This window comes from Rutidosis leptorrhynchoides, chromosome 3 (assembly GCF_046630445.1).
Source record: "Rutidosis leptorrhynchoides isolate AG116_Rl617_1_P2 chromosome 3, CSIRO_AGI_Rlap_v1, whole genome shotgun sequence".
Classification (NCBI taxonomy): Eukaryota; Viridiplantae; Streptophyta; class Magnoliopsida; order Asterales; family Asteraceae; genus Rutidosis; species Rutidosis leptorrhynchoides.
This window is the reverse complement of record NC_092335.1, coordinates 42,687,528-42,705,133: the sequence shown is the minus strand read 5'-3', so window position 1 is coordinate 42,705,133 and position 17,606 is coordinate 42,687,528. Positions and strand designations below refer to the sequence as shown.

At 35.0% G+C, this 17,606-nt stretch overlaps 1 protein-coding gene across 1 annotated transcript; it reads right to left on the bottom strand.

Moving 5' to 3' along the window:
• Window positions 1-14,579: 14,579 nt before the first annotated feature.
• Window positions 14,580-15,875, bottom strand: LOC139899918 (protein ANTAGONIST OF LIKE HETEROCHROMATIN PROTEIN 1-like). The gene has a single exon (XM_071882742.1). It carries the CDS (start codon window positions 15,873-15,875, stop codon window positions 14,580-14,582), a length of 1,296 nt encoding a protein of 431 aa, XP_071738843.1.
• Between the last annotated feature and the right edge of the window lie 1,731 nt (window positions 15,876-17,606).

Sequence of the window (17,606 nt, the reverse complement as noted above, 5' to 3'; positions counted from 1 at the left end):
GAAAGACCATTCGGGTTCCATTTTCGAGAACTACACGAAAACAGACAATCTAACTCTAACAGAAATACATATTATCCTTTAAAGACTTGATTCTCCCCACACTTAGTTAGCTGTGGTGTCGAAATTGTGATTAACTTCGTTGTCGACTTCCATCGGACCATGTATGTAATGTTTAACTCTGTGACCATTAACTTTAAATTCAATCCCATTTGAATTTATCAATTCTATCGTTCCGTATGGGAAAACTCTTTTGACTATGAATGGTCCAGACCATCTTGATTTCAATTTTCCAGGAAATAGCTTGAATCGTGAATTGAAAAGAAGAACTCTGTCTCCTTCTTTAAATTCTTTTGAACTTCTGATTCTTTTATCATGCCATTTCTTCGTTCTTTCTTTATAGATTAACGAATTTTCGTATGCTTCATGTCTTAATTCTTCTAATTCATTTAGTTGACTTAATCGTAGACGTCCGGCTTCATGTAAATCAAGATTACATGTCTTCAAAGCCCAAAATGCTTTGTGTTCAATTTCTACTGGAAGATGACATGCTTTTCCATAAACAAGTCTAAAAGGTGTGGTTCCAATTGGAGTTTTGTAGGCTGTTCTAAAAGCCCAGAGTGCATCCTCCAATTTAATGGACCATTCCTTCGGATTTGATCCTACGGTTTTCTCTAGAATACGTTTTAAAGCTCGGTTGGTATTTTCAACTTGTCCACTTGTTTGTGGATGATATGCGGTGGAGATTTTATGAGTTACTCCATATCTTTTAAGAACTTTCTCAAGTTGATTATTACAGAAAGTAGTACCCCGATCACTTATTAAAGCTTTCGGTGTTCCAAACCTTGCAAAAAGACGTTTTAAAAAGTTGACTACAACTCGTGCATCGTTAGTTGGGAGAGCTTGTGCTTCCGCCCATTTAGATACATAATCAATGGCTACGAGTAAATATAGATTATTATGAGATTTTGGAAATGGACCCATAAAGTCAATACCCCAAATGTCAAATACTTCACATACTTGGATGACATTTTGTGGCATTTCATCACGTTGACTTATTTTTCTGGCCCTTTGACATGCATCACAGGATTTGCAAAGAAGGTGTGCTTCTTTGTAAATTGTAGGCCAATAGAATCCAGCTTCATAAACTTTTCTTGCTGTTAGTTGAGGCCCATAATGCCCTCCTGTTGGTCCTGTGTGACAATGGTTTAAAATTTTACTAGCTTCATCTCCAAATACACATCGGCGTATTATTCCATCGGGACAACTTTTAAACAGATGTGGATCTTCCCAGAAATAGTGTTTTATATCACTGAAGAATTTCTTTCGTCTTTGGTACGATAATCCTTTTTCAAGGAATCCACAAACTAAGTAGTTTGCATAGTCTGCAAACCATGGGATTTCTTTATAATCTATCTTCAATAGATATTCATCAGGAAAGTTGTCTTGTATGGCCGATTCATTTAGAACTTCTAATTCGGGATTTTCAAGACGAGAAAGATGATCAGCGGCGAGATTTTCTGCTCCTCTTTTATCTCGGATTTCAATATCAAACTCTTGTAAGAGTAAGATCCAATGGATTAATCTTGGTTTAGCATCTTGTTTCGAAAATAGGTATCTAAGAGCAGAATGGTCGGTATAGACCACCGTTTTTGCTAGAACGAGATATGATCGAAATTTGTCAAAAGCAAAGACAATAGCAAGGAGTTCTTTTTCAGTAGTTGTATAGTTCGTTTGTGCTCCTTGTAACGTCTTACTAGCATAATATATAGGTTGAAATCGTTTTTCAATCATTTGTCCTAAAACGGCCCCCATTGCAAAATCACTTGCATCGCACATTAGTTCAAATGGTAGATTCCAATTTGGTGTTATCATGATTGGTGCATTAGTGAGTTTCTCTTTAAGAATATTAAAAGATTTGATACACTCATCTGAAAAGATGAATGGCGCATCCTTTTCTAGGAGTTTATTCATAGGAGTGGCAATTTTAGAAAAATCTTTTATGAAACGTCGGTAAAAACCGGCATGCCCTAAAAAACTCCTAACTCCTCTAACATTGGTGGGATGTGGAAGTTTAGCAATTACATCTACTTTAGCTCTATCCACTTCAATTCCTTCTTTTGAAATTTTATGTCCAAGAACGATGCCTTCTTTAACCATGAAATGGCATTTCTCCCAATTAAGTACTAGATTTGATTTTTCGCATCTAATTAGCATTCGTTCCAGATTAACTAGACATGATTTAAATGTATCACCGAAGACTGAAAAGTCATCCATGAATACTTCCATGCATTCTTCTATCATGTGATGAAAAATCGCCATCATACACCTTTGAAAGGTTGCAGGGGCGTTACAAAGTCCAAATGGCATGCGTTTGTAAGCAAAAGTACCATAAGGGCATGTGAATGTGGTTTTCTCTTGATCTTCGGGTGCTATTAGAATTTGAAAATATCCGGAAAATCCATCTAGAAAACAATAGTAACTATTTCCGGCTAATCTTTCCAACATTTGATCAATGAAAGGTAAGGGAAAGTGATCTTTTCTGGTGGCGTCATTTAATTTTCTATAATCAATACATACACGCCATCCTGTTACAGTCCTAGTAGGAATAAGCTCATTTTTCTCATTTGTAATGACAGTCATGCCACCCTTCTTAGGTACGCATTGAACTGGGCTTACCCATGGACTATCAGAAATTGGATATATCAAATCTGCATCTAGCAGTTTAATAATCTCTTTCTTAACTACATCTTGCATATTAGGATTTAGTCTTCGTTGGCGTTGCACATACGTTTTATGACCTTCTTCCATAAGAATTTTATGTGTGCAATACGAAGGACTTATTCCTTTAATATCATGAATCTTCCATGCAATGGCTGGTTTATGAGCTTTCAACACAGAAATGAGTTGTGATTTCTCATTTTCAGTAAGAGAAGACGATATTATTACAGGTAATTCAGATTCACCATGTAAATAAGCGTATTCCAAATGGTTTGGAAGTGGCTTTAACTCTAATTTCGGAGGTTCTTCTATCGATGATTTATATCGATATCTGTCTTCTTCTTTTAGCATTTGAATTTCTTCTGTTGTTGGTTCATATCCATTAGCTATAAGTGTAGCTAACATTTCAGCTTCATCAATTGGTTCATTACCTTCTCCTAAAGAACATTCTCCTGTTCCTTGTAATTCTGGAAATTCTTCTAATAATTCTGCATGTGCATCTATAGTTTGAATATAATAACATGTATCATCTGCAGATTGTGGTTGTTGCATTGCTCTATCAACTGAAAAGGTAACACTCTCGTCCTCTATACTTAGGGTCAGTTTCTTATTGAACACGTCTATTATTGCTTTGGCCGTGTTTAAAAATGGTCTTCCTAATATGAGAGGTACTCGAGAATCTTCTTCCATATCCAGAATAACAAAATCTACTGGAAATACTAAAGTACCAACTTTAACTAGCATGTTCTCCATTATCCCTCTAGGATATTTTATTGATCTATCGGCTAGTTGTATGCTTATTCTGGTTGGTTTCAATTCTCCAAGGTCTAGTTTAGTGTATAGTGAATACGGCATTAGATTTATACTAGCACCTAAGTCTGCCAATGCTTCTATTGAACTAAGACTACCCAGAAAACATGGAATTGTGAAACTTCCTGGATCAGATAATTTTTCTGGTATCTTATTCAACAGCACTGCTGAACAATTAGCATTCATAGTAACAGCCGAGAGTTCTTCCATTTTCTTTCTATTTGAGATTAGATCTTTCAAGAATTTAGCATATCTAGGCATTCCTGAAATCACATCAATGAAAGGAAGATTTACATTTATCTGTTTAAACATATCCAAAAATTTGGATTGCTCGGCTTCAAGTTTTTCTTTCTTCATTTTACTCGGGTAAGGAAGTGGTGGTTGGTATGGTTTAACATAAGGTTTATTCTTAACTGTGTTATCTTCATTAACCTTTTCAACTACCGGTTCTTTTTCCTTATCTTGATCGGGTTGTGGTTCTTGTGGAGTAGGAATAGTTTCATCAGAAGTTACAGGTATTTCAGGTGGTTTAAGTGTTGTACCACTTCTTGTGGTAATGGCTTTAGCTGTTTCATTCCGGGGGTTAGCATTTGTATCACTAGGTAGACTTCCCGGTTTTCTTTCACCTATCAACCTTGCTAGGTTACTTACTTCTTGTTCCAGATTTTGAATCGAAGCTTGTTGATTCCTAAATGCTTGAGCATTTTGTTCATTGGTTTGTTTCTGAGATGTGAAAAACTGCGTTTGAGACTCAACTAGCTTTGATATCATATCTTCTAAATTTGGCTTTTTATCATCGGTTTGTTGTGGTGGTTTGTTTTGAAAATTCGGTCTTTGCTGATTGTAAGTATTATTGGATACTTGTTGATTGCTAGGACCTTGTTGGTTGTTGTATGGAATATTTCGGTTATAATTCTGGTTTTGATTGTAAATCGGTCTTGGCGGTTGATAATTATTCTGATAATTATTTCCAGGCCTTTGGTTTATGTATGAAATATTCTCTCTTTGTTCCATTGTTAATTCAATACCGAGACAATCTTTTGTCAAATGTGGTCCTCCACACTGCTCACAACTAATTCGTATTGAGTGAATATCCTTAGTCATCTTTTCCATTCGTCTCTCCACAGCATCTATCTTTGCGGAAATGGAATCTAAGTCATGGCTAGAATCGGCTCTAGCTGCTTTAGATGATCTAATGATATCTTTTTCTTGGTGCCACTCATGTGAGTGGGAAGCAGTGTTATCAATAATTTTGTAAGCATCAGTTTCGGTTTTCTTCATAATAGAACCACCAGCTGCTATATCTATGTCTTTTCTTGTAGTGATGTCGCATCCTTGGTAGAACATTTGTACTATTTGACAGGTGTCTAAACCATGTTGCGGACATCCTCTTAACAACTTTCCATATCTTGTCCACGCCTCATATAGAGTTTCATTTGGTTTCTGTGTGAACGTAACAATTTCTGCTTGAAGTCTTACGGCTTTAGATGCAGGAAAGAATTGTTTAAGAAATTTGTCAATTAAAACGTCCCATGTATCGATCGCCCCTTCAGGTAATGATTCCAACCAATCTTTGGCTTCTCCCTTTAAAGTCCAGGGAAATAACATGAGATATATCTGTTCATCCTCCACTTCTCGTATTTTAAATAGTGTGCAGATCCTATTAAAGGTACGTAGATGTTCATTTGGATCTTCCTTCGGCGCACCACTAAATTGGCATTGATTAGTCACCATGTGTAGAATTTGTCCTTTGATTTCATAATCTGGCGCATTAATGTCTGGATGAGTAATTGCGTGACCTTGGCCAGTGCGTTTAGCTCTCATTCGGTCTTCCATACTTAAAGGTTCCAGATTCTCCATAATTGAATTTGTTGAATCGGTATCACTAGATGATTCTGATTTAATGGTTCGTTCCTCAACAATCTCTGTTTGAATGATTGGTGGCTCCGGAGGAAAGTTTAATGGTTCAGGATCTATGAACCGTTCCTGAATATTTTCCGGATTCTCAATTGTGAGGTCGGGTTCAAAAAATGGATTATCGGAAATTTGAACTGAAGTACTTGGTTGACTAGATGACGATTCTAAAGAAAAATCAACGGCGGTTATATTTGCTAAATGTCTTGATCTAGTTACAGGTGGTGAACGTACAAAAGGTGATGAACGTCTTGCTCGGTGCATTCACTGAATATCCTATTAGTTTTAAAAAGGAAAGAAAAATTATAATAAGTTATCCAATCAATAGACTTTTCTGATTTTGCCCACGTTTCGAATAGCCAAAAGATGCAGCAGAGGGGCAGGATTCGTTTGGTCTCAATATAATTGAGGACTGTTTGGCTCCAATAACCCGGTCCACGTACAAATCCAACTATTACTACGAACCAGAAAATTTTGATGTCTATTAATTTAACCACTTAAAATAAATTTTCGTAATTTTAAGAAATTTAGATAAGAAGTAGAAAAAAAAATTCTAAGTCCTAAAAACTAGAATGGCGAGAAATAAGAAAGAAAAAGAGTTCGTCGAAAAAGGTCGAAAAAGAAAAATGGTTGAAAAAATAAAAGGTGACGGAAAAATAAAAGAAACTTATAAAAACTTAAAAATACTTGACTAACCTAACCTTATTACTACAACTAACTTAAAATTTTAATCGCAAATTGAAATTACTAATTGGAATGATAATTGATACATAGTAAAAGGTGTCTAAAAATATTAAAGCTTACAGGAAAAAAAACTAAATCCCAAATGGAAATAACTTAAAAAAAAACTAAAACTTAAAAGGCGTCGCAAAATTCTAAAGCACCTAATACTTAATCTAAGGAATAAGCACTTAAGAGAGTTTACGGCAAAGCCTAAAAATCTAGGAGTAAAAATAACTATAGCAAAAACTAAGTTTAAAATTAAATATGAGCTAAAAATACAAAAGTTACGCTAAAACGATTAAAAAGGAACAAAATATAAAAGTTATAAAAAGTTATAAAAATATTAGATTTTATAAAAATATTATTTCTATATTTTTTTTATATTATAGTATTAAGTAAATAAATAATAAAACTAAACAAAAGTAAAAATAACTAAATAAATTAAAAACTTAATTATAATAATAATAATAGTTTTAGGGTTTAGAATAATAATAATTAAATAAACTCCGTAATTAATGCGTTATTAGGGTTTATATGTGGCCTGACCTGGGTCATCATGCGAGTCGCATGATTTTAGGGAGGGGGTCATGCGAGTCGCATGACCTTCCTTGCAGGTTCAAATCAGGGGGGTCAATGACAGGTTCAATCGTAATTTTTATTTAATATTTATTTTCTTTTTCTGTTTTATAATTAAATAAAATATATAAATAATAAAATCTTTTAAAATTTTAAAACTAAAAAGAAAATACTTTATAATTTTATAAATAAACTTAAAAATAGATTTTAAAATATTATATTTTTTTTTTTTTCGATTTTTTATAGTTTTTTAAAAAAAAAAATTTTTACTTTTTTAATTTTTTAAACAAAAATATAAATTTTACAAAAACAAATTATAACTTAAAATTTAAAAATATGGCGTTTCGCTTCGGCGCTCCCCGGCAGCGGCGCCAAAAATACTTGATGTTATGCGAGGTGTATACAAAATAGTTTATATTTTACTAGGAAAATACTATTAAATACGATACAATTTTACACAAGATATTTATTTATTTATAGAATGGATATACTTAAACCTTGCTACAACACTTATAGGCAGTGTACCTAATCGTACAGTAGTGTAGTTTTTAGTAAGTCCGGTTCGTTCCACAGGGAAATCTTTAAACAAAGCTCAACGCTATATTAGTTTACTTTTATAAAAATACAAACATATATATAAGTAATATTATTATTATAAAGGGGGGTTTTTACCGTTTAATGACCGGTTTGTCGATTTTAAGACTTTAGTTGCAGTTAAAACCTAATGTAAAATATAAAATAAATACAAGACTTAAATTAAAGCGTAAAGTAAATAACGATAATGAAATTGCGAATAATAAAAGTGCGATAAAATAAACTTACGATAATTAAAAAGTACGATAATTAAAAGTGCGATTAAATAACAATAAATAAAAGTGCGATAATTAGAAGTGCAATTAAATATAAAATAAAGGAAATTAAATATGAAATAAAAGAATTATGCTTATTTAAACTTCCGTAATCATGATGTTTGACGTGTTGATTTTAGTTTTATGCCCATGGGTTAATTGTCCTTTGTCCTGGATTATTTAATATGTCCGTCTGGTTTTTGTCCATAACAGTCCATCAGTCATAAATATAAAGTGCGAGTGTCCTCATCAAATTATTCTTATAGCCGAAGTTAAATATTCCAACTAATTGGGGATTCGAATTGTAACAAGGTTTTAATACTTTGTTTAATGAATACACCAGGTTATCGACTGCGTGTAAACCAAGGTTTTACTACTTTGTTAACAATTACACCAATTACCCTTGAATGTAATTTCACCCCTGTTTTAATTATTCTAGTGGCTATTAATCCATTCCCGTGTCCGGTTAAATGAACGATTATTCGTACATATAAATACCCCGCCCATCGTGTCCGATCGAGTGTATATGGTAATTTATAGGGACGCTCAATTGTAAATCTTTATATTAACATTAACAAACTTTCATTTAGTTAAACAAATATAAAGCCCATTAATAGCCCATAGTCTAATTTCCACAAGTGTCGTTCTTTTGTCCAAACCCCAATTATGGTACAAAGCCCAATTACCCAATTTTAGTAATTAGCCCAACATCATGATTACTTCGTTTTAAATAAGCATAATAATAACTTAGCTACGAGACATTAATATAAAAAGGTTGAACATAACTTACAATGATTAAAAATAGCGTAGCGTTACACGGACAGAATTTCGACTTACACCCTTACAACATTCGCTAACATACCCTTATTATTAGAATTATAATTAAAATTAAAATATAAATTATAAATATATATATATATTTTTCGTATATATGAGAGAAGAGAGATTATAGATTTTATGGTGTTTTTTTTTTTTTGGTGTTTTAAAACTCGGCAGAAAACTGGCTTTATATAGGACCTGACCAGCATTTTCACTCCATGCGACTCGCATGGATTTTGTGCCTCTGGCCATGCGAGTCGCATGGCCACCCTGGATCCAGCCAAATTGGTTTGTTTTCTTCTTGCCGACGTAATATAATAATAATATATAATATAATATATAATTATATATAATTATATATATATTATATTATATTCTTGTGCATAGTAGACTAGATATTTTTGGTCCGTTGCGTCGGGCGTTTCTTCTTGGCTCAGGTCCCGGTTCCGGATTTTCGGACGTCTTTGCGTATTATTTTATATCGTGTACTTTGCGTCTTGTAACTTGTACTCTTGTCATTTTGAGACGTTCCTCATCAATATTTTGAACCTTTTTAGTTGTATCTTGTACTTTTTAGCTCTTTGGACCTTTTTGTCTTCAATTTGTCGAATCTGCCTTTTGTCTTCACTTTTTAATATTTAAACGAATATTGCTTGTAAATCGAACAATACCAACTAAAATCTTGTCTTTCTTGGGGAATAATGCTATAAAATATATGTTCCTTTTTAGCCTTATCAGTAGCAGAGGTACCAGCATCCATAGTAGGTTTCATAGAACCAGTGACATGTGCAGAATAGGCAGCATTTGCTGCGATAAGCTCATCAGTAAGCACCACGTCATCTTGGTCACTACCTGTGATAATCTCCTCAATAGAAGCAGTTGGAGAAGTAACAGTGGTAGTGCCAGAAATATCAACATCAAGAACCTCCTTAACAATATTACCAATGACCTTTTCAAGTGCAAGAGGAGGTTCCATTATCATCTCCTCAACCACTACAGAATCATTGGTTGAAACAGCAATACCAGAGACAGTAAGAGGAGTAGCAGAAATATCAGCAGTAGCTAACTCCTCATTATCAATAAGAACAGTGGAACCAGCAACCACATTGTCTCCAGTAGAGCCAGCAGCAGTAGAAGCAACAGTACCAGTAACAGTACCACAAGTAGACAAATCAATAGCACCAACACCAGTAGCAGAAACGGAGAGCTCATCAGTAGAAACAATAACATCATTTTCTTGCTCCCCCTCTGCCTGTTCATCTACCCTGCTAAGAACTGAAAGAAAAGAATATTTTATGTTAACAACTGTAGAACCAAATAAATTTGACTCAACAATTTCATCTGTTGTTGGTCTCTGGGGACAGACTGGTAATTTAGTCAGCCCTTCGATTGAGACAGAGTTAGGTGTCTGTAAGTACAGCTGTGACTCTGCTGACTCATTGGTAACACATGTTGACCCAGATAGTGTAAGAGTTCTGGCTGGTAATGATGTAGGAGTGAGACTCTTAGCATGATCCAAGTAACATTTAGGCTGTGCAGTGGCCTGAGCTGATTCAACACGATGAGGAACAAGCTCAAGACTACTTTGGGGTTCATTTATGTTCTCTGCTGGTTGTACTGTCAGCAGAGGATATTGCATTATGTTCATTTTAGAAAAATGTGAAAGTGACTGGTTAGAAGAGTATGAGTTGCTACTCTTCTTAACACTAGTTTTAAAACCAGTCAGCTTGGGAGTAAAGGTTGTGCCTTTAACTCCACTTTCATTTTTCAAGTCAGTAGTTAAAAGATTTTTAATTAAGTTAGAGATTTCTGCTGTTTGGTCTAGAGACGCACCAGGTTCCATAGCAGCTTTCTTTGCAGAAGCAGCAGTTGAGACTGGGGCAATCCCTCCTGTGGTTTGCTTGGAGCCAGCTTTAGCTCGTTTGAATTTGCCTGTTACCAAGAAATAGTTAAGCAACGGATTCCAATACTAGAAGTGGGTAGTCAGTATATAAGACTAGGGATGTTCTTCATGATCAGAGAGCACTAGATTCTAATACAACTACTGCTTTACCAGTATGTGAGATGGTGGCTGTACTAGTTGAGGTAGCTAGATTCTTCCTTTTCACATATGGCTTTCGCTGAGGTCCCTCCCCCTCAGCTCATGCAACACCAGAGGCAGTCGTTGGGTTTACTCTACCCCGAGCAGCAAGATACTCGAGCATGCCTGGTGTGTTAAACCAGTATATGGATCAGCATGAGCATCTTTTGGTATTCTCCCTTGTTTTGGAGGCAGGTCGAATGATTGATCAGCAATCTGCTGGTAAGCTTCACCTAGCTCATTTTCAAAAACAAGGCTCAAGAACCTTGGAAAGGGGATTAGATGTGTACGTTTAGGTGCAAGCACCATTTCCCTTAGCCTGCAGTAGATCTCAGCTGCGTTGTCAATGTTCCTGTTGAACAGCAAATCATGACCAATTTTGAGCTCAAAATCTGAGCACTGATCAAAACTACCAGAATTTTAGCTGATGCACTGGGTCAGCAGTCCAAAGAAGTAATACCATAGCGGTGGCATGTTCTTCCTTAGTGGTGTATGAGAAATTGGACCAGCATATCCAATCGTTTCCAGCACTTCCCTCCTGAAATCATCACTCGTTGGCGAATTAACAAATGGACCACCGGGTAGTTGAAGAGCATGACGGATGGCATCAACAGTGATCGAGCAGTGTAGGGTTTCAGTCACCATGCCACGAATACATGGAGCATCCTGTTGAGTGGTGGCCATGGTGGCAGTATACCAGAATCTTGCTAAACAGGCCAGATAGAGATGGGAAGGAACTCCGGTGATGGATCTCACCAAGGGGCAACGCCTGATGTAGTCGATCAATGCCTCATAACCAATGTTGGCTTTAGACTTAGGAATTGAAAGAGCGTGTGCTGCATTGACTCTCGATAGGCGAATCAATGCTTGATCTGGTGCATTAGCATCCTTGATCAGATTGGGGTGAAGATTGAACAGTGGACCCTGTACAACTTGTTCCTCAATGACCGGTGGAGGGTGTTGTTCCGGTTGTTGTGGTTCCACCGCTTGTTGTTGCTGTAGTTATTCCTCTGGCTAATTCTCAGCAGGTGGTGATTGGTGTTATTGTTCTGCCATTGAAGAAATGTTGAAGATGAATGTATGAAATATTTGAAGATTTGGGATTTGTAGAGAGAAGAGTGTGTATTTGAAAGGTAAATCAAAGAGTTAATAATCGAAGGTTATTATGTGAAATTGATCGCCTTATTTAACCTTTCAGATTGGTGGAAAAAGTGCAGGAGAGAGAAAATGGCAACTGTCATCTGCAGACGCGTGGGCAGATGTGACAAACTGGCATGTTTTCGAGGGGACACAGACTGTTGACATGACGTTTAATCGGCTTGAGCACTCATACCTCCCATTAAGCATTAAATGCAGCAGTTTTCAATTCAATTTGAAGTTAAAAATCATAAGATAAATTTTGTATTAAATACAAAAATTCTTTGTGACATTTAATATGTAATGAATTTAATTTTAAATCATTGGGAGTAAATGAGTTTCAGATTTAAGGTATCATTAAGTATTGTGAGCTATTTATTATTTCGTTTTGAACATTGAATAACCATAATATAAAAGACCTTGTTGTGCTGACTGTTTGACATGTAAGCAGTAAGTGAAAGAAATTTGGACTTACTGGTTTGCCCTACATGTTGTAGAGCCAGCACACCAACAAAATTGCCTTTTATTTTAAAGTTCAAGCATACCCAACTCAGAGATGAGATAGTTAAAACGTTTCTCATCTAAGGGCTTTGTGAAAAGATCTACTAACTGCTGGTCTGTTGAAATAAAATGTAGCTCCACACCCCCTTTTTTAACATGATCTCTTATGAAATGATATCGAACGTCAATGTGCTTAGTTCTTGAATGCATCACAGGATTGTTGGTAAGAGCAATAGCACTTGTGTTGTCACAGTAGATTGGAGTTTTTGTAACATGAACACCATAGTCCTTCAGCTGGCTTTGCATCCATAGTACTTGAGCAGTACAACTACCAACAGAAACATATTCTGCCTCAGCTGTAGATGGGGACACAGTATTTTGCTTTTTGCTCGTCCAGCTGACTAGCCTACCACCCAGTAACTGGAAACCACCAGTAGTACTTTTTCTGTCTATTTTACACCCTGCAAAGTCAGCATCTGAATACCCAATTAGCTCAATATCCTGGTCTTTGGGATACCAAAGACCACGTTTAGCAGTACCTTTTAGATACCTAAATATCCTTTTTACTGCTAGCAAGTGTGACTCTTTAGGATCAGCTTGATATCTGGCACAGAGACATGTAGCAAACATAATATCTGGTCTGCTGGCTGTAAGATAAAGTAGGGATCCAATCATACCTCTATATTCAGTGATATTGACTGGTTCACCATTGGGATCAGCAACTATTTTAATAGATGATGCCATTGGGGTCCCTATATCTTTTAAACAGGTCAGACCAAATTTCTTTAACATATCTTTGATATATTTATCTTGACTTATAAAAATTCCATCATCAAGTTGTTTAATTTACAATCTTAAAAAGTATTGCAAATCTCTTTGTAAGCTCATTTCATATGTCTTTGACATAAGTTTTGAAAAATCTTGACAATGTTTCTCATTTTTAGATCCATAAATAATATCATCCACATATATCTGTACCAGCAAGAGATCACCATCTATCTCTTTTGAGAACAGAGTGGTATCAATTGTTCCAACTTTAAAACCTATACAAGTGAGATACACATGAAGTGTCTCATACCATGCTCTTGGTGCTTGTTTGAGGCCATAAAGAGCTTTGTCTAGCTTGTAGACATGATCTGGATATTTACTGCTTACAAAACCAGGAGGCTATTTGACATAAACTTCTTCTTGCAGCTTCCCATTTAGAAATGTAGATTTAACATCCATCTGGAATACTCTAAAGTTCATCTTAGCAGCATATGCCAAGAATAATCTGATAGCTTCCATCCTAGCCACTGGCGCATATGTCTCTCCATAATCCAATCCTTCTTCCTGTTTGAAACCCTGAGCTACCAATCTAGCTTTGTTTCTGATTACAATCCCATCTTCATCCATCTTGTTCTTGAAAACCCACTTGGTACCAATGATCTTCTTAGACCATTCGTAACGGTAGGGGGCGTGATTTGAGGGCGTGGGTTTCTTTTTGATGACTAGGACATGTGGGTGGTTTGAGTGAAGTAGTGGTGGTGTGGGTTTGTGGTGTGGGTTAGTGAAAAGCTGATGTGGCATTTTATTTTTAATTTTTATGTTTTATTTATTGCTTTATTGAATTTATTATTAATATTTTCAAATTTAATTTTTAAAATTAAAAAATAAACGGATTTAAAATCCGACCGTTATTTTTATTTTTTATTTTTTTTCAAAAATGGATACTTTTTCACCTATAAATACACCCACTAACCCAATTCATTTCACACACTTCACTTCTCAACTCAAAATCAAAACACTTCCAATCAGTGAAAATGAAAACAATTCCCCCAATGATTGTTGCATACGATGTTCATTACGGGGGTGATTTTCGTAATCATATGAAGGTCTACAAGTCTGGCAAAAAAAATTCATTCAAAGGAATCGATATCCGTGACGTTGGTTTAAACGATCTGCTAGCCTTTCTGAAGGCAAATGTACCGTGTGAAAACACGGATGTGTTGTTTTTTGAAGACAATTATGATGATGAGATGGAGGCAAGCTATCTCCGTACCTATGATCAATGGTACGGGATAAAAGATACCATTGAAGATCGTGGTAACCGCATTACTCTGTATGTGGTTCTTGAAGATGAAGAAACGTTGGGTTGGCATTACATCGATGAAGCAGCCGAAGAAGAAAAAGAAGAACCGGTGGCTCCAGAGTACGACACAGATGGTCGTTTTTTTGATGAACTCTACTGAATTCATCGATGTTTGTGTTGTGTTTTAAGATCTTATGTTGTATTTCAGTTTAATGTAGTTCTTGTTTAAAAAATGTAACCGTTTGTGTGTTGAATAAAAGTGATGTTTAAAAATAATATTACATTACTCAATAAGTAAACACGAAGAACATTAATTTAAATTACCGAAATTAAAAATTACATCATTTAAAAATCTTAACCGAAACTAGAAATACATAACAAATTACTCAATAATATTAGCGGTACGAAAGTAAGGTGATAAGTTCCAAACGTGCTCGGTTAAATCTGCCTCTAACTGTTTGTGAACTTGCTTATCTCTTATTTCCTTAACCATTGCATCTCGATCCCTCAAATCCCCGTGTAACCGTCGTGGTGGGTTCTGTTGTATCATTCTTTTTTCTTTCTTCCCAATAACAAACCCGTTATTTTCTTGAATCATGTTATGTAATTCGATACACGCATACATATATCTTCTTATTTTGTTAAAGTCCAAAGATCTCGCCGGAGTTTTTAACATTTGAAATCTACCCTGTAATACTCCAAATGCACGCTCAATATCTTTTCTGGCACTTTCTTGAAACCTTTTAAATTTTTTTCGCGGTTCGTCAGTTGGAGAATGGGGAGCTTTGACCAACATTGCCCAATCGGGGTATATACCATCACCTAGGTAATAACCTCTTTCGTAGTGATGCCCGTTAACATCAAATGGTGAAGGTGGAGCAGTTCCTTTTTTAATAGTGTTGAACAATGGTGAATAATTTAAAACGTTAATGTCGTTGTTCGCACCTGCCATACCAAAGAATGCATGCCATATCCACAAATCTTGCGAGGCGACTGCTTCTAGCATAATGGACGGGCCTTTTTTATCACCTCTAGTATATTGACCTTGCCACGCAATTGGACAATACTTCCACTCCCAATGCATACAATCAATACTACCAAGCATACCCGGTAAACCATATTTTTGGGCATGAAAACTATAAAGCCGAACAATATCTTCGGCTGTTGGTTTTCTCAAGTACTGTCTAGCAAACAAATGAAACACGCATCTAAAAAAATTATCTAAACATAAAGCAGTTGTTTTCTCACCAATTTTTATGTATTCGTCATGTAAATCAGGTGTAGTTCCATACGCCATTTGACGTATGGCCGCCGTGCATTTTTGAAGTATCGTCAAACTTTGACGACCAGTAGCATCGGGACGTTCCCTAAAAAACATAAAATAATCGGGAATATCGCTACTATTAAAGTTTGATATACCTTCGATGATACGGAGAAATAATTCATGACTCATTTGATAACGTCGTCTAAAGTTCTTTTTCGTATAATTTGGAGTTTCAGAAAAATAATCGTTGTATAACCTCACTGTCGCATCTTCACCATCCCTTGGAATATAGGTACGGGGGCGAGGGACTCGTGAACTTGTAGCTTCTCCCTCGACATCTTCGTCCGCCAAACTACTAAAAAAATTATATATTTTTTCATCATCTGAATCGTCATCAATAACAAATTCGAGCATTTAGAAAATTTTATCCATTATGAAATTTTATAGTGTTTGTAAATAAGAAAGGAAAAGTATTATTGGAGGAAAGAAATGTATATAGAATGAGTAAAATAGATGTGTATATATAGGATAAATAATATTGGATTAATTTTTTTATTTTTTTTATTAAACCCCGAATTATGCAACGGATATATTCCCCAATTAATGAAATTTTGACAAGTGTTCCAATCACAAACCCCCACACCCGTTACCACCTCCGTCTCCCACCCACGCACCATTGCCACGCCACCTCTGCCGCCCCTCTCCCACGCCCCGATATGGGCCTACCCTGTGATAACCCGTCCTAATCCATCCGGACGAAGTCCACATCGATTATAAACGATTCACAACAGTTGATTACATCGTGAGGTTCTTGACCTCTATATGATACATTTTACAAACATTGCATTCGTTTTTAAAAGACAAACTTTTATTTACATTGAAAGTTGACGACATGCATACCATTTCATAATATATCTAAACTATAAATAACTTAATAATAATCTTGATGAGCTCAACGAATCGAATGCAACGTCTTTTGAAATATGTCATGAATGACTCCAAGTAATGTCTCTAAAATGAGTAAATGCACAGGGGAAGATTTCTTTCATACCTGAGAATAAACATGCTTTCAAGTTTCAACCAAAAGGTTGGTGAGTTCATTAGTTTAACATAAACAATCGTTTCATAATTTTTAATAGGCCACAAGATTTCGTATTTCCATTTCTCATAAACATACGTCCCATGCATAGAGACTAAAATATCATTCATATGGATTGAACACCTGGTAATCGACATTCACAATATACATATAAGAATATCCCCATCATTCCGGGATCCTCCTTCGGACATGATATAAATTTCGAAGTACTAAAGCATCCGGTACTTTGGATGGGGCTTGTTGGGCCCGATAGATCTATCTTTAGAGTTCGCGTCAATTAGGGTGTCTGTTCCCTAATTCTTAGATTACCAGACTTAATAAAAAGGGGCATATTCGATTTCGATCATTCAACCATATAATGTAGTTTCGATTACTTGTGTCTATTTCGTAAAACAGTTATAAAAACAGCGCATGTATTCTCAGTCCCAAAAATATATATTGTGAAAGCATTTAAAAAGGGAATAATGAAACTCACCTAATGTATTTTGTAGTAAAAATACATATGACGACATTGAACAACTGAATAATACAGGGTTGGCCTCAGATTCACGAACCTATATCATTTGTATATTTATTAATATACATAATTATAATATATTGTTATTAGTGATGTAATTTATATATATAGTTGATTAACCAGTTTCATTATATTGATATTTTCATTTTATATATAGATATATTAATATAGTTAGCTTACGTGTATTAAATATTTATTTATATATAAAATCTTTATTTTTATACTTATAACTTTAATAACGTCATTAAAGCTATTATTTTTCATAATCGTAATTACAATATTGATATAGATAATACTGTTAACGATAATGATGATAGTTTTGGTAAAAACAATACTTTTAATAATGATGGTAATTTTTAATAGTTTAAATACAAATTTCAATAATCATACAGTATTATTAATATTAATGCTTAATGGATAGGTCTATTAATAATAGTTTGTAATATTAATAATACTAATGATAATACTAATAATAATACTTATGTTACTGATAAATAATACTAATAATTATAAAATGATACAAGTACTA

Bases quoted from the DNA above. Each gene is read 5' to 3' on its own strand.
- LOC139899918 (XM_071882742.1), bottom strand. From the start codon at position 15,875: ATGCTCGAATTTGTTATTGATGACGATTCAGATGATGAAAAAATATAT.